This window comes from Pristis pectinata, chromosome 18 (genome assembly GCF_009764475.1).
Source record: "Pristis pectinata isolate sPriPec2 chromosome 18, sPriPec2.1.pri, whole genome shotgun sequence".
Classification (NCBI taxonomy): Eukaryota; Metazoa; Chordata; class Chondrichthyes; order Rhinopristiformes; family Pristidae; genus Pristis; species Pristis pectinata.
This window is the reverse complement of record NC_067422.1, coordinates 35,887,795-35,907,458: the sequence shown is the minus strand read 5'-3', so window position 1 is coordinate 35,907,458 and position 19,664 is coordinate 35,887,795. Positions and strand designations below refer to the sequence as shown.

General features: G+C 49.4%; 1 protein-coding gene across 8 annotated transcripts in view; it reads right to left on the bottom strand.

The window, feature by feature from the left end:
- LOC127580049 (caskin-2-like) overlaps positions 1-19,664 on the bottom strand; it is a 227,874-nt gene that overhangs the window by 38,788 nt on the left and 169,422 nt on the right. For all 8 annotated transcript variants that reach the window (XM_052033195.1, XM_052033194.1, XM_052033197.1 and 5 more), the window contains 5 exons: positions 12,451-12,581; positions 4,895-5,003; positions 2,791-2,899; positions 2,019-2,113; positions 920-1,037 (listed from right to left, as the gene is read on the bottom strand). In XM_052033195.1, coding sequence (XP_051889155.1) covers positions 920-1,037; positions 2,019-2,113; positions 2,791-2,899; positions 4,895-5,003; positions 12,451-12,581 — 562 coding nt within the window. The remainder of the gene's footprint in view (positions 1-919; positions 1,038-2,018; positions 2,114-2,790; positions 2,900-4,894; positions 5,004-12,450; positions 12,582-19,664) is intronic.

Genomic DNA, 19,664 nt, shown 5'->3' with positions numbered 1-19,664 from the left:
GGTCACCCCTCAGCCTCCTCCATTCCAGTGAGAATAAACCCAGCCTGTCCAATCTCTCCTGATAACCACAGCCCTCCGTTCCAAACTGCATCAGACATGTAACAACGTACAACCACCCCACCTTCGCAGAATAAAACAGACACAAGCATTGCATTGAACGTGTGGTAGAGTCATCGAGAGGTGGAAACAGGCCCTTCAGCCCATCGAGTCCATGCCAACCATCAACCACCCATTTACACTAATCCTGCAGGCACGGTAGTGCAGCGGTTAGCCCAACGCTATCACAGCGCCAGCGACCCGGGTTCAAATCCGGCCGCTGTCTGTGAGGAGTTTGTACGTTTTCCCCGTGTCTGCATGGGTTTCCTCCGGGTGCTCCGGTTTCCTCCCATATTCCAAAGACATACGGGTTAGGAAGTTGCGGGCATGCTATGTTGGTGCCGGAAGCGTGGCGACACTTACGGGTTGCCCCCAGAACACTCTACGCAAAGATGCATTTCACTGTGTGTTTCGATGTACATGTAACTAATAAAGAAATCTCATCTTAATCCCATGTTCTTATTCTCCCCACATTCCCGTCAGATCATTCCACTCACCTACACACTCAGGGCAACTGACAGCAGTCAATTAACCCACCAAGTGTGCAGCATTGGGAGACTGCACGGAATTGAGGGAACACTAGACCACAGCCTAACACAAACCCCAACATGACATCCTTATTATGGAAACAATTTTGTCCACTTTATATCCCCAGGAGACCAGAGAACCATTGGATGGATTCAGTACCTTGCTTTTGCTCTGTTATTTCTAATCCACATATCAGACCCCTCCCACCAGCTTCATCCTTTGATCTCATAACCCAACAAATGTCCACCCCACCTTACACGAGCAAAGTGAGGTGAATTTTTCCAAGAGCACTGACCTGATCGCCTGCTGATCACCTCAACGATGGACGGGGGGAAGTAGCCCACGCGGTCCGTCCCCTTCTGACTGTCGTGTATGTGGCCCTTCCAGCGCCCATCCGCATGCTGCTCCAGGACCTGCCGCGGGGAGGGAGCAACAGACCAAGTCACCAACCGCAGGCAGCACAGTAAACCTCGGGGCACAGAGGGGAAGGTAGTCGCACTGACTGTGCCGGGTACAACGGAGGGAGAGTCCAGTAATGTGATCAGCATACTACAGGAGGCTGCCACTGACTGCGCCAGGTACAAAGGAGGGAGAGTCCAGTAATGTGATCAGCACACTACAGGAGGCTGCCACTAAATGTATCATCAAGTATTCTCTCTACCCAGGTACAAGAGAAGCTGCTGCTATTCCCTTCAATAGAGACAGGGGTTTGCTCCAAATACTGTAAACATGAGGCTTTCACATCAGTTATTGTGCACCAAGGGGTGCCACATGCTGTAGTATACACAGGGAGCCTGCTACTGCCTGTAGTATAGACAGGGAGCCTGCTACTGCCTGTAGTATAGACAGGGAGCCTGCTACTGCCTGTAGTATAGACAGGGAGCCTGCTACTGCCTGTATTATAGACAGGAAACCTGCTATTACCTGTAATATAGATAGCAAACCTGTTATTGCCTGTAGTGTAGACAGGGAGCCTGCTACTGCCTGTATTATAGACAGGAAACCTGCTATTGCCTGTAGTATAGGAAGGGGCCGAATTTCACATAGGGGAACTGTTATTAACCTTAATATACACAGGGATATCAGCATTTTCTGTAATGCAGGTGGAGAGCATGCTATTCCTTGTGATATATACAGCAAGCCCTGTTATTCCCTCTAATATATACTAGGGAATTGTTTTGATGTACTACATACTGAGGGCATGTTCACCTGTGTAATACAAGCAGGTTACAATAGCTGCACAAGTGCTTCTGTTCCTTGCTGGGATTCGGATTGCACAGAACAACCCTGCAGTTCCCACCAGTGCACTGACGGTGGAGGTATCTGTTTCCCTTCACACGTGGGTCCACGTACAACCATCCCGCTGCTGTCCACCCCATCCCAGGGCTGCTCACCGTGATAACGTCTCCAGCCCTGATGTTGAGCGAGGTGAGATCGTGAACATTCCAACAATCCTTCAGGGCTCGGACCTGCAGAACTCCCGAGGCCTCTGTTGGGAAGAGGAACTCAGGTAGTGAGAAACGGCATGGAAGTGTGGAAGTCCCATTACCCTGGGCACTCAGAGACAGCAGTGTCCTCACCCGCTGGAGAGGACGTGTTTGCCTGCTACACACTGTGGTCAGTTTATCCATGTGATTCCTTTATAATCTTTTGCAAGAGGAGGATGAAGTTCCCACTTCTGTTTCTCGATCCCACAACACACTCCTAACATCCCAGCAACCCGAAAGTGCTCATCCCACAGGACATTCCAATATCCTTCACCTTAACATACAGTCCGGAGCATCACATCAGCCTGCAGCTCCATCCCAACATTCCCACAGCTCCATCTCAATGTTCCCACAGCTCCGTCCCTACATTCCCGCAGCTCCGTCCCTACATTCCCGCAGCTCCGTCCCTACATTCCCGCAGCTCCATCCCAATGTTCCCACAGCTCCATCCCAATGTTCCCACAGCTCCATCCTAAAATTCCCATATCTCCATCCCAAAATTCCCACAGCTCCGTCCCAATGTTCCCACAGCTCCGTCCCAATGTTCCCACAGCTCCGTCCCAACGTTCCCACAGCTCCGTCCCTACATTCCCACAGCTCCGTCCCAACGGTGCCTTTTCCTTCTCCCCTGGTACTGTGCCTGACACACCCACAGAGCCCCAACCCCTCCCCTCTTTACCTCTCAGTAGGTGCTTGATCTCTTTGCTTGCCTGCGAGGTGGTGAACTGGTTGACAATGTCCAGGGCTGTCTGGCTGTAGGTGTTCCTGATGTTGACGTCAATGCCTGCCTGCACGGAGGAAGTGGTGTGGGAGAGTCGTGAATGGTGAGGCAGAGTCTAACCCCATGACCACCCACCCCTCCATTTCCCTCAGCCCTACCCCCCCCCCACCCCCCTCATACGTCATGGAACCAACAGAAGCCCTCTGGTGACTCACTGGCTTTCAGTCCTATTTGTTTCAGATGAGGATCCAAATAGAAAAGCAGGAGGTAAAGTGGCAGTGAGGATGGTTTGAGTCGAGGACCGTGCTTCTGCCAGCTGAAACACTTGCTCATTTCTCAGCGACGCACACCGCAGGTGGCTGACCGGTGGGACGTCGGTCCGCTGCCCCGGCGCCGGTGAACAGGGGCCGGGGTAGTTCAGTGAACTTCCCCTCGCGTGCAGTCACTGGGTGAGCCGCACATCGCCTCAACACTTTACCGCAGGAAGGCTGTGAGCACAGTGGCACGGCGGGTAGAGCTACTGCCTCTCACGGCACCAGAGACCCAGGTTCGATCCCGACCTCCGGCGCTGTCTGTGTGGAGTTTGCAAGTTCTCCCGGTGATCCAGTAGTTCTCCCCACATCCCCAAAACATGCAGGTCGGTAGGTTAATTGTCCCAAGGGTATAGGTGAGTGGTAGAATCTGGGGGGCAGTTGATGGGATCGTAGGGAGAATAAAATGGGATTTGTGTAAGACTGGTGTGAACGGGAACTTGGTGATCGGTGTGGACTTGGTGGGGACTGTTTCCGTGCTGTGTCTCCCTCTGACTCACAGCGAGGGAAAGTGGTGGGAGGGGGCCTGTGTGGCAGTAAGACTCTAGTAGGTCTTGGATGGTTTTCCCTACTCCTCCAAGGCACACAGAAATTACAGAACTCTTTTTCCACATCCTCTCCTTCCTCGATGTCGGAATGCCAATCAATCACCTAAAGTGGCAGGAAGGTCCTTTCTCGCACATTTTCACATTAGAATGAGTCTGTTGCCTAAACGAGCCCTCGGGATACTCAGTGGTGTTGGAGGTGGAGGGGGATTGTGAAGGGGGGGTGGGGTGGGTAGGGGGTTCAAGAAGCTGTTCTCCCTTCAGCTGGGCAGAAGTGAGAACCGAAGTGCAGGCAGAGAACCAACCGCTCAAGGGCCGGGAGAGGATATCTAACGCCTTGAGGCGTCCCCAGCAAAGTGCATTCCATGGATCAGGACCAACTCCTGGCCACTGCACAGACCATTCAGCTTCAGGCAGAGGCAAAATACTGGACATCTGGGAACGGGGCAGAGAACAACGGAGATAGTAGGTCAGGCAGCATGTGCAGAAGGAGACACAGAGTTAACGATTCAGGTTGATTACCTTTCGTCAGAGGTTCAACCACCCAAAACACAAACTTACTTTCTCTCCCGACACATCTGGCCTGGCTCGTTGAGTTTTGCAACATTTCCTACTATTACTGACTAGCTTTAAACTGGCAGGCAGGAGTGATACTGGATTGCAATCAATCTGGGAATGTGTGGGAAATTTAGCAGAGAGGACATAGAAAGCTGGTCAAGCCTTGTAAAGATACTGTGCCCAGCTCTGAGTAAATGGCCAAGAATTCAAGTCACACTCCAGAGAACTGAGCACATGATTAAACCTGGCCCTTGCCGTGCAGTACTGAGGGCGTGCTGCAGCGCTGGGGGTGCTGACGTTGCACCAAGGCTCTGCATTGGACATAAAAGATGACACGGCACAATTCTGAAGAATTGGTGTCCCGGTCTGTAATTTTCCCTGAGCTCACTTTATAAGCAGATCATCTGGTTGATCACAAAGGTCGTTTGGGGGACTGCAGAGAGTGAAGATAGGCACTGAAGGTCCAAGGAAGAGGCAGCGGAGGGAGGGATAGGTGCACGGGAGGTCAAACGTCAGGGGACTGGGCAACAGGGACAGAAGCTGAAGGTGGTTTCTGAGTGACATTGAGGTAGATCACAGAGTGGTCCATGTGGACCCTGGAGTGCACTGTTGATTTGCTTTACCAGCGTTAACCCCTCGCAGACTTACGTCGAGTAGCAGTCGGACCACTTCAGTCTTGCCACACAGGGCTGCTTCGTGCAGCGCTGTCCCTGTTTTAGCCACTCTGTTGGCATCGATCCCAGCCTTGATTAACAACCTGGAATAGAAAGAGTGGCAGGGTTAACGGGGGCAAAGCTGCGTGGAGTCACTCTCAGGGGAAGTACCCAGTGGGAGTGGAGGAGACCTACAGGAGTGGGGAGGAGGGAGTCACTGTTGTGAGAGTATATATAGAACACATAGAACAGTACAGCACAATACAGGCCCTTCGGCCCACAATGTTGTGCCAACCTTTAAACCTCGCCTAAGGCTATCTAATCCCTTCCTCCCACATATCCCTCTATTTTAAATTCCTCCATATGCCTATCTAGTAATCCCTTGAATTTAACCAACGTACCTGCCTCCACCACCGCCTCCCATGCCCCAACCACTCTCTGGGTAAAAAACCTCCCTCTGATATCTCACCTGAACTTCCCGCCCATTACTTTAAAGCCACGCCCTCTTGTATTGAGCATTGGTGCCCTGGGAAAGAGGCGCTGGCTGTCCACTCTATCTATTCCTCTTAATACCCTGTGCAGAGTGTGCAAGGGCACGCCACGGACAGAGCGTGCGGAGGGAGCCGGTGGGGAGTGTGCAAGATGACCTTGTAGAAAGGCTGCTAGGAATGACTATGGCAAGTGTACGATGGGAGAGCTCAGGGAGAGCGCACAGGGTTGCACTTCAGAGAGAAGGGTGCGGGTACATCACAGACAGAGGGCTCGGAGATTCACGAAAGGAAGAGCAGATAGGAACACACTGGGGGGGGGGGGGGGTGGGCGCAAGGGGGCTCCATAGCAAGAGGAGCTCATTGAGAGAAGGGTAAAGGGGTGCCATAGTGAGGGAGGGCAAAGTGACCGTACAGCAAAAGCAGGTAAGGGGATGCCCCCTCGGAAGAGGTGCGACAGGACTGCACAGAGAGGTGGTGCAAGGGGGGGAGCCCACAGATGTGCAAGAGAGTGTGAAATGGAATCCTCGTTAAAAGCATGCATGGGGGATCCCACAGGGAAAGGGCACAAGGCCTACCACAGGCAGGTCATGGGAGGGTCCCGTGGAGAATGTATAAAGATCCCATGGACAATGCATACAGGTGCAGAGTTCAGGGAGATCATCAGCAAGGTAAGCACCAAAGTTCAGTGCTCAGGGACCACAGGCACCAGATGAAGTTAAGACCACGATCCTCCAGAGACAAGCCCCAGAGGTGCTGGTAGAGATGGCATTGCCAAATGTGGACAGAGTGAATGGGGGAGAAAATTACCTGCACTACCGTGCACCTGAACTGCGGGACCACAGTTATACTGCTGTCTGCAAATTATCAACTATCTAAGATTTGATGTGTTCTGGAGGAAGTGCGTCCATTCCATCTTTAACATGCAGTGATAATCCATGCCTCCTCAAAAATTATTTAACATCCAAACAGAATCTTCACCCTGCCTGTGTTTTAAGATCAAGACAGTCAGAACAAAAGAACACAAAAAAAATAGGAGCAGGGGTATGTTTGAAGCCTGTAAGCTTCTTTGTGAATGGTCAAAGTCTTGTTCCCAGGGTAGGGGTGTCTAACACTAGAGGACACAGGTTTAAGGTGAGAAGGGAGATTTAAAAGGGATCTGAGAGGCAACTTTTCCACACAGAAGGTGGTGGGTACATGGAACGAGCTGCCAGAGGAGGTGGTGGAGGTGAGCACAATTACAGCATTTTTGGACAGACTCATGGATGGGAAAGGTTTAGAGGGATGTGGCCCAAACGCAGGGACATGGGACTAACTCAAGTAGACACTTGGTCGGCATGGACGAGTTGGGCCAAAGGGCCTGTTTCTGTGCTCTATGACTCTGAGTAGGCCATTCGGCCCCTCAAACCTGGTCTGTCAATGAATAAGATCAGGGCCCTCAACGCCTCTTTTCTGTCTGCTCCCCGTAATCCTCACCTCCTCCAGACCGATGGGTTTGAACACCCTCACTGACTCGCTGGGGTAGAAAATTGTCAGGGTTCACACACCTCCCAGGAAAGAAAATGTCTTCTCATCTGCATCTTAAAGGGGGTGATCCGTTTATCTAAAACTATGCCCCCAAGATCTAGATTCCTCGCTCAGCAACTACCTCGTCAATCCCCTCAGAATCCAATATGTAATAATGAAAATGTACACCGTAACAATGACAGTAGAGGGGGATGCAATATAAAGTTTGGTGCTTTTATATGTGGACTGTTGTTTATACACAGAGAATGCTTTTTGCTCCAGTTAGATCCACAACAAATCCTCCGGTAATACGACATCTGGTAACTGTGGACAGTGCAAGCAAATTAGCGTTCTCGGTTAAAGGAACACCTCTGTAAAGTTGTGAGTGTCTCATCTCATTATTGTTTAATGATTGACGTGACAAGTGCCATTAAAGCTGGCCTGAAGCTGATAAAAACAAGAGCTCGCTTGGCAGGGTTAAAGCCCACCGAGACAGGTGGTTAAACACTCCTTAGGTGGTTTATACCTTGCAGCGATTACATAGATGATTTATCGGCCTCTCCCTGGCTCTGATCTGTGCGGAGCGTGCGCATCAGGAATACTGAGATTCCTGTTTCCGGCTGCCTGGAAGATGATTACATTAGTTTTTAAACAGAGCAACTCTCGACCTCCGAGCACTGAAATGTTCAAACCAGACCTGAGGGAGCAGCTCGAAGAATGCCTCAGAGATGCCAGTCAGGTCACAAGGTGGACGTGGCAGAAGGCAGCCATCCCATCCCCAACTCACTCTCACCCCACCCACTCCCCATTTCCACCTCCATTTCACCATATCCCACTCCCATCTGCACTTTCAGATGGCTGGGAGCTCTGCTCTCCCAAGAGAACACAAAAGATCCTAGTGGGCTGTTTCACAGAAGCTCAAAGGAGATCCTGGCTAACGCTGATCCCTCAGTCAACATATAACCTGATCACTATCACACGGAGGTTGCAGGATCTTGCTGTGTAAAAAAAATGGCTGCTGTGATTTCCACACAGCAACAGTGAGCACACTTCAAACAGTGCTTCACTGTGAAATCTCTTTAGAAGACGATTCCTTTCCTCCCACAGATGCTGCTCGACCCACTGAGTTCCTCCAGCAGATTGTTTGTTGTTCCTTATAGAAGTCCTCAGCTTGTGAAAGAAAGGTATTCCTCAATACCCTCAGCCACTATACTACCAGTCTCCTGAGGAAGTTACAGGACGAGTATCCAGTGGCCTGGACTATTAATCTGGAAGCAAGTTCAAATCCCAACATAGCAGCTGGATGGTTTAGATTCGAGTCATTAACTAAATCTGGATGCAATGTGTATATCACTAATGGATGAAACTACAGAATTCCCATAAAATTCCATCTGGGTAAATGGAAAGAAAAACCAGGCATCCCATAAAGTGAATTCCATGCGATTAAATTCAGACCTGACGCTAACCAATACCATCCCCAGTCCTCAGGACATTGCAATGAAGCTGGCATCTAAATAATCACCTGCGATCTGTGGTCCCCACCGTTACGGAGAAAACATTGTGCCTACTTTTCACATTCCACAAACACCACTGGAGATGTACATTGCGTTAAGCTGTTTTCAGATGAAGTTGAAGAACACTGAGGGGAATACGTCACTGCCCTCCTGTATAACCTTCGACGCGCACCTGAGGGGGTAGATGGAACCTCAGTTCAATGCCCCCTTCCAAGGCAAGGCACCACTGCCTCAGCCAAGAGCATTTGCTCAAAATGGTTACAGCCCATCAGATCGAAGGGGAGTGGCAAAGTAGATCCAACATTGGATCAGTGGCAGGAAGCAAAAGGCAATGATTGACAGGTGCTTTTATAAACAGAACTCTACTTACAGTGGGGTTCTATGGGGCTCAGTACCCAGTGGTTTGTTTATGGTTGTACAGATTAATGACTTAGATAATTAATTAATTAATTAGATAATTAATGTGATAAAGAAGTTTGCAGATGGCCAAGAACTGGCCATGTAGTTGACAATGAGGATGACGGGTTTAGAATGCAAGAGATGTCAAGAGGACATAGATGGTCTGGTCAGTTGGGCATAAATGTGACAAAAGAGAATTCAATCCAAAGGAGTGTGAGGTGATGCAGTTGGGGAGATGTGACTGGCAAGGGAATATACAATGAATGGGAGGTTGCTGAGTGGTGCGCTGTGACTTTGGAGTGGATGTCCACAAGAAGGTTGGGTCAAGAAGGTGGTTAAAAAGCCATACTGGAAGCTTCCCTTTATTAACTGAAGCACAGAATATAAGAGCAGGGAGGTTATGCTGGAATTGTATGGAACATTTGTTGCACCACAGTCTGCTGACTTCATGCAGTTCTGATCACCGCATTACAGTAACAGTGTGATTGCCCTGGAGAGGGTACAGAGGAGATTTACGAGGATATTGCCAGGACTGGAAAATTATAGCTGTGTGGTAAGACGGGAAAGGCTGGGGTTGTTTTCTTCCGGGACAGGCGAGACAAAGCGAGGACTAAACTGAGGTGTGTAAAATAATGAGAAGTCCCTGCTAAAGGGTTAAAAACCAGGTGGCACAGACTTAAAGCGATCAGCAGAGTGGAGGGGAGATAAGGAAAGTTTCGACACCCAGAGGGTGCTGCGGGTCGGGAACTCACTGCCCAAATGCGTGGGGGAAGCAGGAACTTTCACAACATTGAAGAAGTATCTAGACGAGCGCTTGAATCACCAAGGCAGAGAAGGCTATAGAGCAAGTGCTGGTAAATGGGATTAACGTGGACGGGGACCTGATAGCCAGTATAGGATTGGTGGGCAGAAGGACAGTTTCTGTGCTGAACGACTTGATGACTGTCCCCAATACCTGGCAAGAGACCAGATTTTTTTGAAAGCCGCAGGACGCACGAAATGAAGCTGACCAGAATTAGACAAGGCTGACAGTAAATCTGTTTATAATTTAATGGGTCGTTGTCTGGGAAACTATGCCTGAAGCAGGGTAACTGTCCTGTCTGACCGCTGGGGGAGATCAGTGCTGCTGCACAGTCACTGACGCACAATGGACAACAGCAGATGTTGGCAGGGAGGGCGGTCCCTGCACCTTCAGCATCCACTCCCACTCCCACCCCGTGAGGGAAACATTAATGCCCGGTCGAGGGATCAAGTGTTACGGTGGACTCCATCCAAGGGATTTAGAGCTTTGTTCTGACACACTGACCATAAATCAATGGCATCGGGAATGTAATGAACAGACTGGCTGGTGTTTTGACAGCAGAAAATAAGGTCGACATATCCTGATGAGTTATACACAAACAGGTGCACAAGATCACTGTTCTACATCTAGCATTTGATGGATTAGTGTGGGGGGAGTTTTACCCTGCATCCAACCCAAGCTGTGCCCCTGCACTGGCAGTACAGAGTCATAGAGCAATGCAGCACAGAAACAGGCCCTTCGGCCCGACTCCTCCATGCCGACCAATGTGCCCATCTAAGCTAGTCCCATTTGCCTATGTTTGGTCCGCGTCCCTCGAAACCTTTCCTACCCATGCACCTGCCCAAATGTCTCTTAAGTGTTGTTACTGTACACCTGCCTCAACCACTTCTTCTGGCAGCTCGTTCCATACACGCACCACCCTCTGCATGAAGTTGCCCCCTCAGGACCCTTATAAATCTTTCCCCTCTCACCTTAAACCTATACCCTCTAATTTTAGACTCCCCTATCTTTTTGTTACCACTAGATACACGGTTCTGGTGTAAAACTCCCCAGCTGATGCCAACAATAGTTCGGCTCTGGTATAATTTTCACACTCGTTGGCCTGAAGAACAATTTTTCGTTTTACTCATCGGACATCAAGTTACACAAACCTGTTCCCCTGAACCCATGCTACTTAACGGGCCAACATTCAAACTGTGTATATATAAAAAAAATCCAGCTGTTCAGGCAGCATCTGTGGAGTTAAGATTTCAGGTCAATGACTCCGTTTCTCTCTCTACAGATGCTGCCCAGCCTGCTGAGATTCTGCTTTTATTTCAACTTTCCAGAATCTGCAGTTTAGACAAATCACACTCTGCAGCCTCCCTGCTTACGCCAAGCATTGCTCACTCTTAACAATGAGACAGCCTTGCATCAGCAATAACCTTCCTACAGGCAGACTGACTTCCAAAGGGAACGTGTCTACACACAGTGTTTCTCTTGCTGAATGACACGGACATGTCCACAGCCAACGCAGGCAGCCACAGGATCCATTTGGGAAGATGCTTGTCAGCTCAACAATTTCCATGCTCACAGCTGGACCTCCCTGTGGTGCTATGTCTGGAACAGGCCAGACTGCACCAAGCCAGCTCCCACTGAGATCTGTGCCTGCATCTAACCTCAATGCAACCTCACACAATGTGACTGGACTGCTCTGCATGTGGAAGACTAGTCCACGGTCAGTGCCATATCCCAGGCTGCTGTCGCTAATCTCTGTCACATCCCAGAGCTGACTGCTGCACTGGCTTGGGAGACTGGGGACACCAACCCTTCATACTCAGGGACAGAAGACTTTAGATAACTAGAGGAAAACTAGATACAGTCTACACGAGTGTGTGGAGATTTGCTGCCAACACAGGTTGCTCTAAAGAGCAGGCGTTCATTGTCCGCATTCATGTACCAATGCTTCATGCAGAGACACAGCCCCCAGACAACTTCCTCCCCGGAGCCCCTGGTTCTAGCCCTGGGAGATCTTATATAAAGAACATGCTTCATGCAGCTATTGTTCATCACCAGGTTGTCCAGATCCCCCTGGTCACCTGGGAGCACTCTCTCTCTGTCTTCTGCAGTCACTGGAAGATATATTTGTTCCTTTAAGATTGAGTAGCCAAGTACGCAACTGAAAGACCAAGAGTTGTCAGCTGCAAGATCTTTCAAAGGATCAAAGGAACAGCACATACTTAACCCAACACAGTGCGACCTTGCACAGATAAAATGATAACACTGTCACTGCATTATCACTTTAAAAGATTTTGATCTATAAGACGCCTATAGAAACAGGCCTATCCAATGCTATGTTAACGCCTTTGAAAAAACAAGAATAATAATTTCATTGACTATAAATCCGTGGTTTGCAGAAAGAACTAGAAGCTTCCAGGAATCTCTCAACAACACACGATGGAGAGAGCCGAGCTGAAAGCCCAGCCATGATCTTATCGAATGGCGGTGTAGGCATGAGGGGCTGAATGGCCTACTCCTGCTTCCCTTTCTTCTGTTAATGGAGGAACGGTGCAGCCAGCCACACGTACGCAAGTCACTGGCACCCCAGTTCCCGAACCAGCCAGACCCTCCCCTTGAGTTGCTCTGCCGAGACATCCTAGCCTGTGTATAACACAGACCAAGCTTTTTACCCTGGACATTTCTACATCCAGACGACTTCCTCCCCGTAGCCCCTGGTTCTAGCCCTGGGAGATCTTCGTGGTGACCTTATATAAAGAACATGCTTCATGCAGCTATTGTTATTTTTTATGCATCCAGTCTCAGGGTTAAACACAGGGTCTCACGCTGAAACAAAAAGCCATACTTGATGATGTCCTTGTGCCCGTTCTTTGCAGCCAGATGCAGAGGCGTGGTGAAGTTGGCATCGGCACTGTCCTTGGACTGACCCTCCAGCAAGGCGACACACATGTTACTGTTCAACAGGAGCTGGGCGACCTGAGTAAGGCAAGGGAGAGATAATCACATCAGAGCCATTGAGAGACTAACAACATCCATTCCAGAGACACTGCCCATTCAGACCGGAACCAGTATGGACCTGGCTGAACTTTAAAACCTAAGGAGATCCAGCTGTTACTCATGGAGCCAATAACTCAGGCCATTTAACATTAGAGGATCAGGAACTCTGGATGGTATTTGCAGATGGCAGTTTGCAGAAGACAGCCATTTGATTTACGCAGTTGTGTCACTGTGACCTTATCATCTGCAGGGCACAGGGGTTACCCACCATGAAGGACTGACAGCTGGGTCTCCAATCACCCCCACCCTTCCTGGCTCTTTCCAGCCTCATCCCAGCACCTCGGCCCTCCACTCCAATCATCCCCACCACCTCAATCATCCTCACCACCTCAGAGCCTCTTCCTCACATATCTGCTACTGCATACCTCGACTCTCCCTTTCCCATACTCCATGCCCGGCAAAGGTCGTATTCACATTCCCGTCTCCGAGTCAGATTTTGCGGGTTCAAGTTCTCCTCTGGAGATGAGAGTGGTTGCTTCAGTGAGAGCACCTTCCACACAAGGCATCACACTGTAACCCCATCAGCTTACTTAGATTTTAGTGGACATTCAAGGAGTTTTGGGCATTTGGTTTCAGGGCTGGGACAATGTCACAGCTAAACCAAAGACAATCATTTCACTGCTGGCCGTGCTACCTTACACAAACAGACTGCTGTGTTACCTACATTATACAGTGACTACACTCCAATAGTGCTGTACTGACTGTTTGGGATGTCCTGAGATAGTAACATTGCAATTAAAGTGCAAGTGTTATGTTGACAGCATTAATCTGCCTCAGTCCGATCTGGGCAATGCTCTTCCAAGCTAGGTTGAACGGCTGACCACCCTTTTACTCTGCTCTTCTCCTCTGATAAAGCCACCTGTTTCCTGGTGTTCACAGGGCCATGAATTAACCAGCGCTTGGTGGTGATCACGCTGGCAAATACAGCTGGGCCGCTTAACAGCAGGGATATCGAGGTGCTGTCCGATCCAACTTCAACTGGTGCCCAAATGCAGTTGATCGCTACCAGATGTCAGCTGTCAGCCATGAGGATTTGCCTGATTCTCACCTCCATGATCCAAGGCCATTCTATCCCAATGACTGAAGTCAGCCAACTCAGCACTGACCCAGGACCAGATGATACTCCAGAATGCCCCACTCAGCTTCACGCACCATAAAGCTCCCAGGTATCTCCAGTGTTTGCCCAATAGTGAGCCTCTGTGGGGTGAAATCCATCTTGCATAGCAGTGCGAAGTAATGGAAGCACACTGGCCAAGCACTCAAGTCAATAGAGTGAATACTGTGGGTCCGACAGAAGGCAATGGATTTATACGACTTGTGCCACACACTCTGAACAATCCTGCTTTACAAACTGGTGACACGGATTCCCCACTTTGGTTGGTGAGTAAGATTTCCAATGACATTGGAAGAGTTAAATGGAAGATCAAGTTCTAAATTGGTGTCACATAATAAACAGGAAGTCCAGTAGACCTTTTGCCTCTTCATGGCTGCTCCTTGGTTCGATAAGGACATGGCTGATCTTTTACCTCAGGACCTCCTACACTAACCTCACTTCCCTTTAATCCCCCATATCTAAAAATCTATCCACCTTTGTCTTCCATAACTGAGCCTCCTCATCGCGCTTGGGTAGAGAATTGCAAAGATTCACCACCCTCTGGGTGTAAAGAGACTTCTTCTCAGCTGTCCTGAATGACTCACCCCGACATTGAAAGTGTGACTCTGTCAAGCTCATAAGAATTTTGTACGTTTCAGTGTCAGACTTCTAAATTCCAGGCACAGTCTGCTTCAGCCCTCCTCATACGACAAACCCCACCTATCTGGTGAACTTTCACCACACTCCCTCTAATGCAAGTGCATTCACCTCTGGGTAGGGAGATCAGGAATGTATATAATGTTCTCACCAGGGTCCTGTTTAATTGAAGCAAGATGTTTCTACTCTTATACTCAACTCCTCTTGCATTGAAGGCCAATGCACTGCTTCCCATGCTGTTGGTGAGTGAAGGGTTACTGGTTACCAAGGATATGGCACCAGGTGTGTCTTCTCCAACTAAAAATTGATCCCATTCAGGGAGAGAAGCAAAAGACTCATGTTCGGTGTCTGCCTGGATCAAAGCCAGAGACCCAGGGAGAATGCATGGTGAGTTCGGGTTCTGTGTCCAATCAACAACCTGTGCACAATCGGTCCACTAACCAATTGCCCATCTCGTTTGGAAAACCAGAGGGAACGGTGTGGTTGGTGGCAGGACCGCAGAGAGAATAGAGAGACATTTCTTAACAAGAGCAGTTAAGTGAACTGCAGAGACACAAGAGACTGCAGGTGCTGGAATCCGGAGCAACAAACAATCTGCTGGAGGAACTCAGCAGGTCGAGCAGCATCTGTGGGAGGAAGGGAATTGTTGACGTTTTAGGTCCTGATGAAGGGTTTTGACCCAAAACTTCGACAATTCCTTTCCTCCCACAGATGCTGCTGGATCCGCTAAGTTCCTCCAGAAGATTATCAAGTGCAGTGAACTGCCCAGGCCACTGTGCTTCAAAGCCTTGAAGTGATGAAGGTCACAGACTAGTTCTGAGTGAACTGAATAATTGCCTCTAAACAGTCCTCAGTACCATAGGAGTACACGGATTGGCTTCAAACTGCTGAATATCAGCTGTTTGGCAATGCTTGCATCAAATGAGGAATGGGTCAGGCTGAAACAAAACAGAAAATGCTGGAAACACTCTGCAGGTCAGGCATCATCTGTGGGAAGAGAAGCAGAGTTAGAAGGGTTTCGGACCTGAAACATTAACTGGTTTTCTTACCACAGATGCTGTCCAACCTGCTAAGTGTTGCCAGCAATTTCTGGCTTTTATTTCAGGTTTCTGCAGGGGTTTTTTGATTTTTATGGGTTCTTCTGAGGTGGATGCACTCACAGCCAAACAGCCTGTTGCCACGTGCAGTCCAGACCTCAGGTACAAACCCCGGCCAACTGACACCGAGGACCTGTGGAAGCGGAGCCCAGGCTTCATCAGTGCCAAGTTGTGGGGAGGGAGGAAGGGAGAGAGAGAGAGAGGGAGAGAGAGGGAGAGGGAGAGAGAGAGAGGGAGAGAGAGAGGGAGAGGGAGAGGGAGAGGGAGAGGGAGAGGGAGAGAGAGGGAGAGGGAGAGAGAGGGAGAGGGAGAGAGAGGGAGAGGGAGAGAGAGGGAGGGAGAGAGAGGGAGGGAGAGAGAGGGAGGGAGAGAGAGGGAGGGAGAGAGAGAGGGAGAGAGAGAGAGGGGGAGAGAGAGAGGGGGAGAGAGAGGGGGGGAGAGAGAGGGGGAGAGAGAGAGGGGGGGAGAGAGAGGGGGGGAGAGAGAGGGGGGGAGAGAGAGAGGGGGAGAGAGAGAGGGGGAGAGAGAGAGGGGGAGAGAGAGAGGGGGAGTGAGAGAGGGGGAGAGAGAGAGGGGGAGAGAGAGAGGGGGAGAGAGAGAGGGGGAGAGAGAGAGAGGGCGATGGAGAGAGAGGGCGAGAGTGAGAGGGCGAGAGATAGAGAGGGCGAGAGAGAGAGAGGGAGAGGGAGAGAGAGGGAGAGGGAGAGAGAGGGAGGGAGAGAGAGGGAGGGAGAGAGAGGGAGGGAGAGAGAGAGGGAGAGAGAGAGAGGGGGAGAGAGAGAGGGGGAGAGAGAGGGGGGGAGAGAGAGGGGGGGAGAGAGAGTGGGGGAGAGAGAGGGGGGGAGAGAGAGGGGGGGAGAGAGAGGGGGGGAGAGAGAGAGGGGGAGAGAGAGAGGGGGAGAGAGAGAGGGGGAGAGAGAGAGGGGGAGAGAGAGAGGGGGAGAGAGAGAGGGGGAGAGAGAGAGGGGGAGAGAGAGAGGGGGAGAGAGAGAGGGGGAGAGAGAGAGGGGGAGAGAGAGAGAGGGGGAGAGAGAGAGAGAGGGGGAGAGAGAGAGAGAGGGGGAGAGAGAGAGGGGGAGAGAGAGAGGGGGAGAGAGAGAGGGGGAGAGAGAGAGGGGGAGAGAGAGAGGGGGAGAGAGAGAGAGAGAGAGGGAGAGAGAGAGAGGGGGAGAGAGAGAGAGGGGGAGAGAGAGAGAGAGAGAGAACGAACCTGCTCTATAACAAAATGTGTGTCTTAACGTGTGTGCTGAAAAGCTATCTGGACAGGAACAAGAGTGAAAGCTACAAGGAGATATCTATAGCTAGACAACTTACTGCACAATTAATTACACAGGTTGCCAGTACCCCTTATTCCACATATACCCACAAATAACTACACAGAAAAAAGTGGTTCCAGTCTAGAAAAGCGTTGAGCCACCATATGCTCAATGCATATGGTCAAGAACCTGGTTAACATTAGTTTGACTCACTGGGGTCTAATTTAATCACTGTTGAAAGGCAGAAATTTCATAGAATTTCATCACATAGTGAAATAAATTGAGCACAGGGGAAAGTGTACAATCTGTGGAAGGACTGGGCTTTGACAGCTAAGGACCCAGTCCATAGCAATGCAGTCAGGCTGTGTTTAATAGACCAAGAGCTTCCTATTAATGGCTTTGGGGATAGCAAAGTGGAAATAAGAAATAGGCTTTGGTCAAGGTTGTGAGGGACCAAACAAATGAAAAAAAAGGAACAGTCGACTTTTAACGATCCTTATAATAGGGCACCAGCGTACTGACATTGTGTTTCTGCATGATTGGTGCGTCTCCAAACGTCTTGGTGCACAATTCCTCTACTTTTACTACACGTTGTTGGGCCAAGAGGAAGGAATAATTTTATTAATAATCATCCAATGGGCACCAGACTCACCATGGAATGGGCTGGATTGTTGCACCCTGTTCTTCCATACATAGAAAGATTCCGCTGTACACATTGGTGATTGTTAAAAAGAAAATGCAAGAGTTATGCCTTTTGACACCTTTCATAACTTTAGGACTTCCAAAGTACCTCACGGTCAATGAAGTACTTTTGAAATTAAGTACCTTTTGTAATGCAGGAAATATGGCTGACATGCACACAGCAAGATCCATAAAACAGCAATGTGATAACATCTGGATGATCAATGTTGGTTGAGGGCTAAACATTGATCAAGGCACCAGAATTAAACAGCACTATCAATTAGTCTTGAATACACTCAGTGGCTAAGGCTCCACAGCCCTCTTGGGGAGAGAATTCTACATCTCATCCAGAGAGTTGGTTGTGTTGCAGCAACTGTCCAGTAATACCAATGTTCTTGAGCACAAGGACACCCAGGACGAAGTTGCTCACAGCCTCTCATCCTTGTTGGTCTCTCATTCTTCAAGATGATCCAAAGCAACTTCTCACATGGGTCTCTTCGTCAGCCCTTTGCCTCTTCCACCCATCACCCCTCAGCTTCTCACGTCACTCCCTTTCATGCCCCCTTCCCCACCCACCTACCTTTCCCCCACTCACCTGGACTCACCTATCACCTGCCAGCCTGTGATCCTCCCCCTCCCCCGACCTGCTTATTCTGGCTTCTACCTTTCCAGTCCCGATGAAGGGTCTCGACCTGAAACGTCGACTGTTTATTTCCCTCCACAGATGCTGCCTGACCTGCTGAGCTCCTCCAGTATTTTGTGTGTGTTGCAAAACATAGTCAATGTGTACTAGCCAAAATGAGCATAGCATCATTTATTGAGGTGATTATTGAGTTAATGCTGGTTGAAGGGTAAATACTGCCTTGGGTTTACTTCAAATTGTGCCATGTGGTGCATTACACCCAGTGCAAGATAGCACCTGCAACAGTGCAGCACACCCTCAGTCCCCTGTGGATAAATCTCTGAGATCATGATTTAGAACCCCACTGTATGATTCAGCGATGAGTGTCATCTTTGGCTTAGCTGATGATTGATCAGCTAAGCCAAAGGTGACACACACACGGACTCAGGCTACCTAATTACTTCAGTCTGACCACAAGCTTGACATCATTTCCTGAAACTGTCCCATGAGTGGTATTGAAATGTTGTCTTATAAGATTTATAAGAGACAACTAACAATCTGCTGGAGGAACACAGCATCTGTAGGGGGGAAAGGAATTGTTGATGTTTTGGGTTGAGAGACTGCATCCTCCTTTTGACCCGGAACTCTGACAATTGCTTCCCCCCCACAGATGCTGCTTGACCCACTGAGTCCTTCCAGCAGATTGTTTGTTGTTCCAGATTCTGACATCTGCAGTCTCTTGTGTTATTACTCCACTCGTAAAAGAAAAACTCGAAACCGAGGTGTACAAGATGATAAGAGGCATAGATCGAGTGGACAGTCAGAGACTTTTTCCCAGGGCGACAATGGCTAACACGAGGGGACATAATTTCAAGGTGATTGGAGGAAAGTATAAGGGGGATGTCAGGGGTGAGTTCCTTACACAGAGAGTGGTGGGTGCGTGGAACGCACTGCCGGCAGAGGTTGTGGGGGCAGATACATTAGGGACATTTAAGAGACTCTTGGATAGACACATGAATGATAGAAAAACGGAGGGCTATGTGGGAGGGAAGGGTTAGATAGATCTTAGAGCAGGATAAAATGTCAGCACAACATTGTGGGCTGAAGGGCCTGTACTGTGCTGTAGTGTTCTATGTTCTATATTCTATGACAGTCACGCCTCCAATACCAAAACTGGACAATCATACCATCCAACTAACCACCGATGGTTTTAATTCTGAAACCTTAATGCAAGAATTTAGCACTCTTTTCAAATGAATAGTCGGTTCCTGGCACCATTTGAGGTTGATGTCCTCACATTGCAGCTTTCCAGTATATTTTGGTTTACGGGGAGTTTATCATTTGAAGAGCCGATGTCCCGTGGCATTGACTGGACTGAGAGGATCTGCTGTTTTCTAACAACAGGGGCATTACCAACAGGGTGAGAAAGAAAAAGTGTTAGTCGAAAGATGTGCAGCACTTATAGGAAGGGTACACCATATACAGTACATCTTCTCTAATATAGAAAGGAGTTCATGCAGGAACAGAATCCTGCATGACTGATCAAACTATTGATCCAGATCCAGGGGCTGGAAGGGCACCTCCTTTTCCTAATAT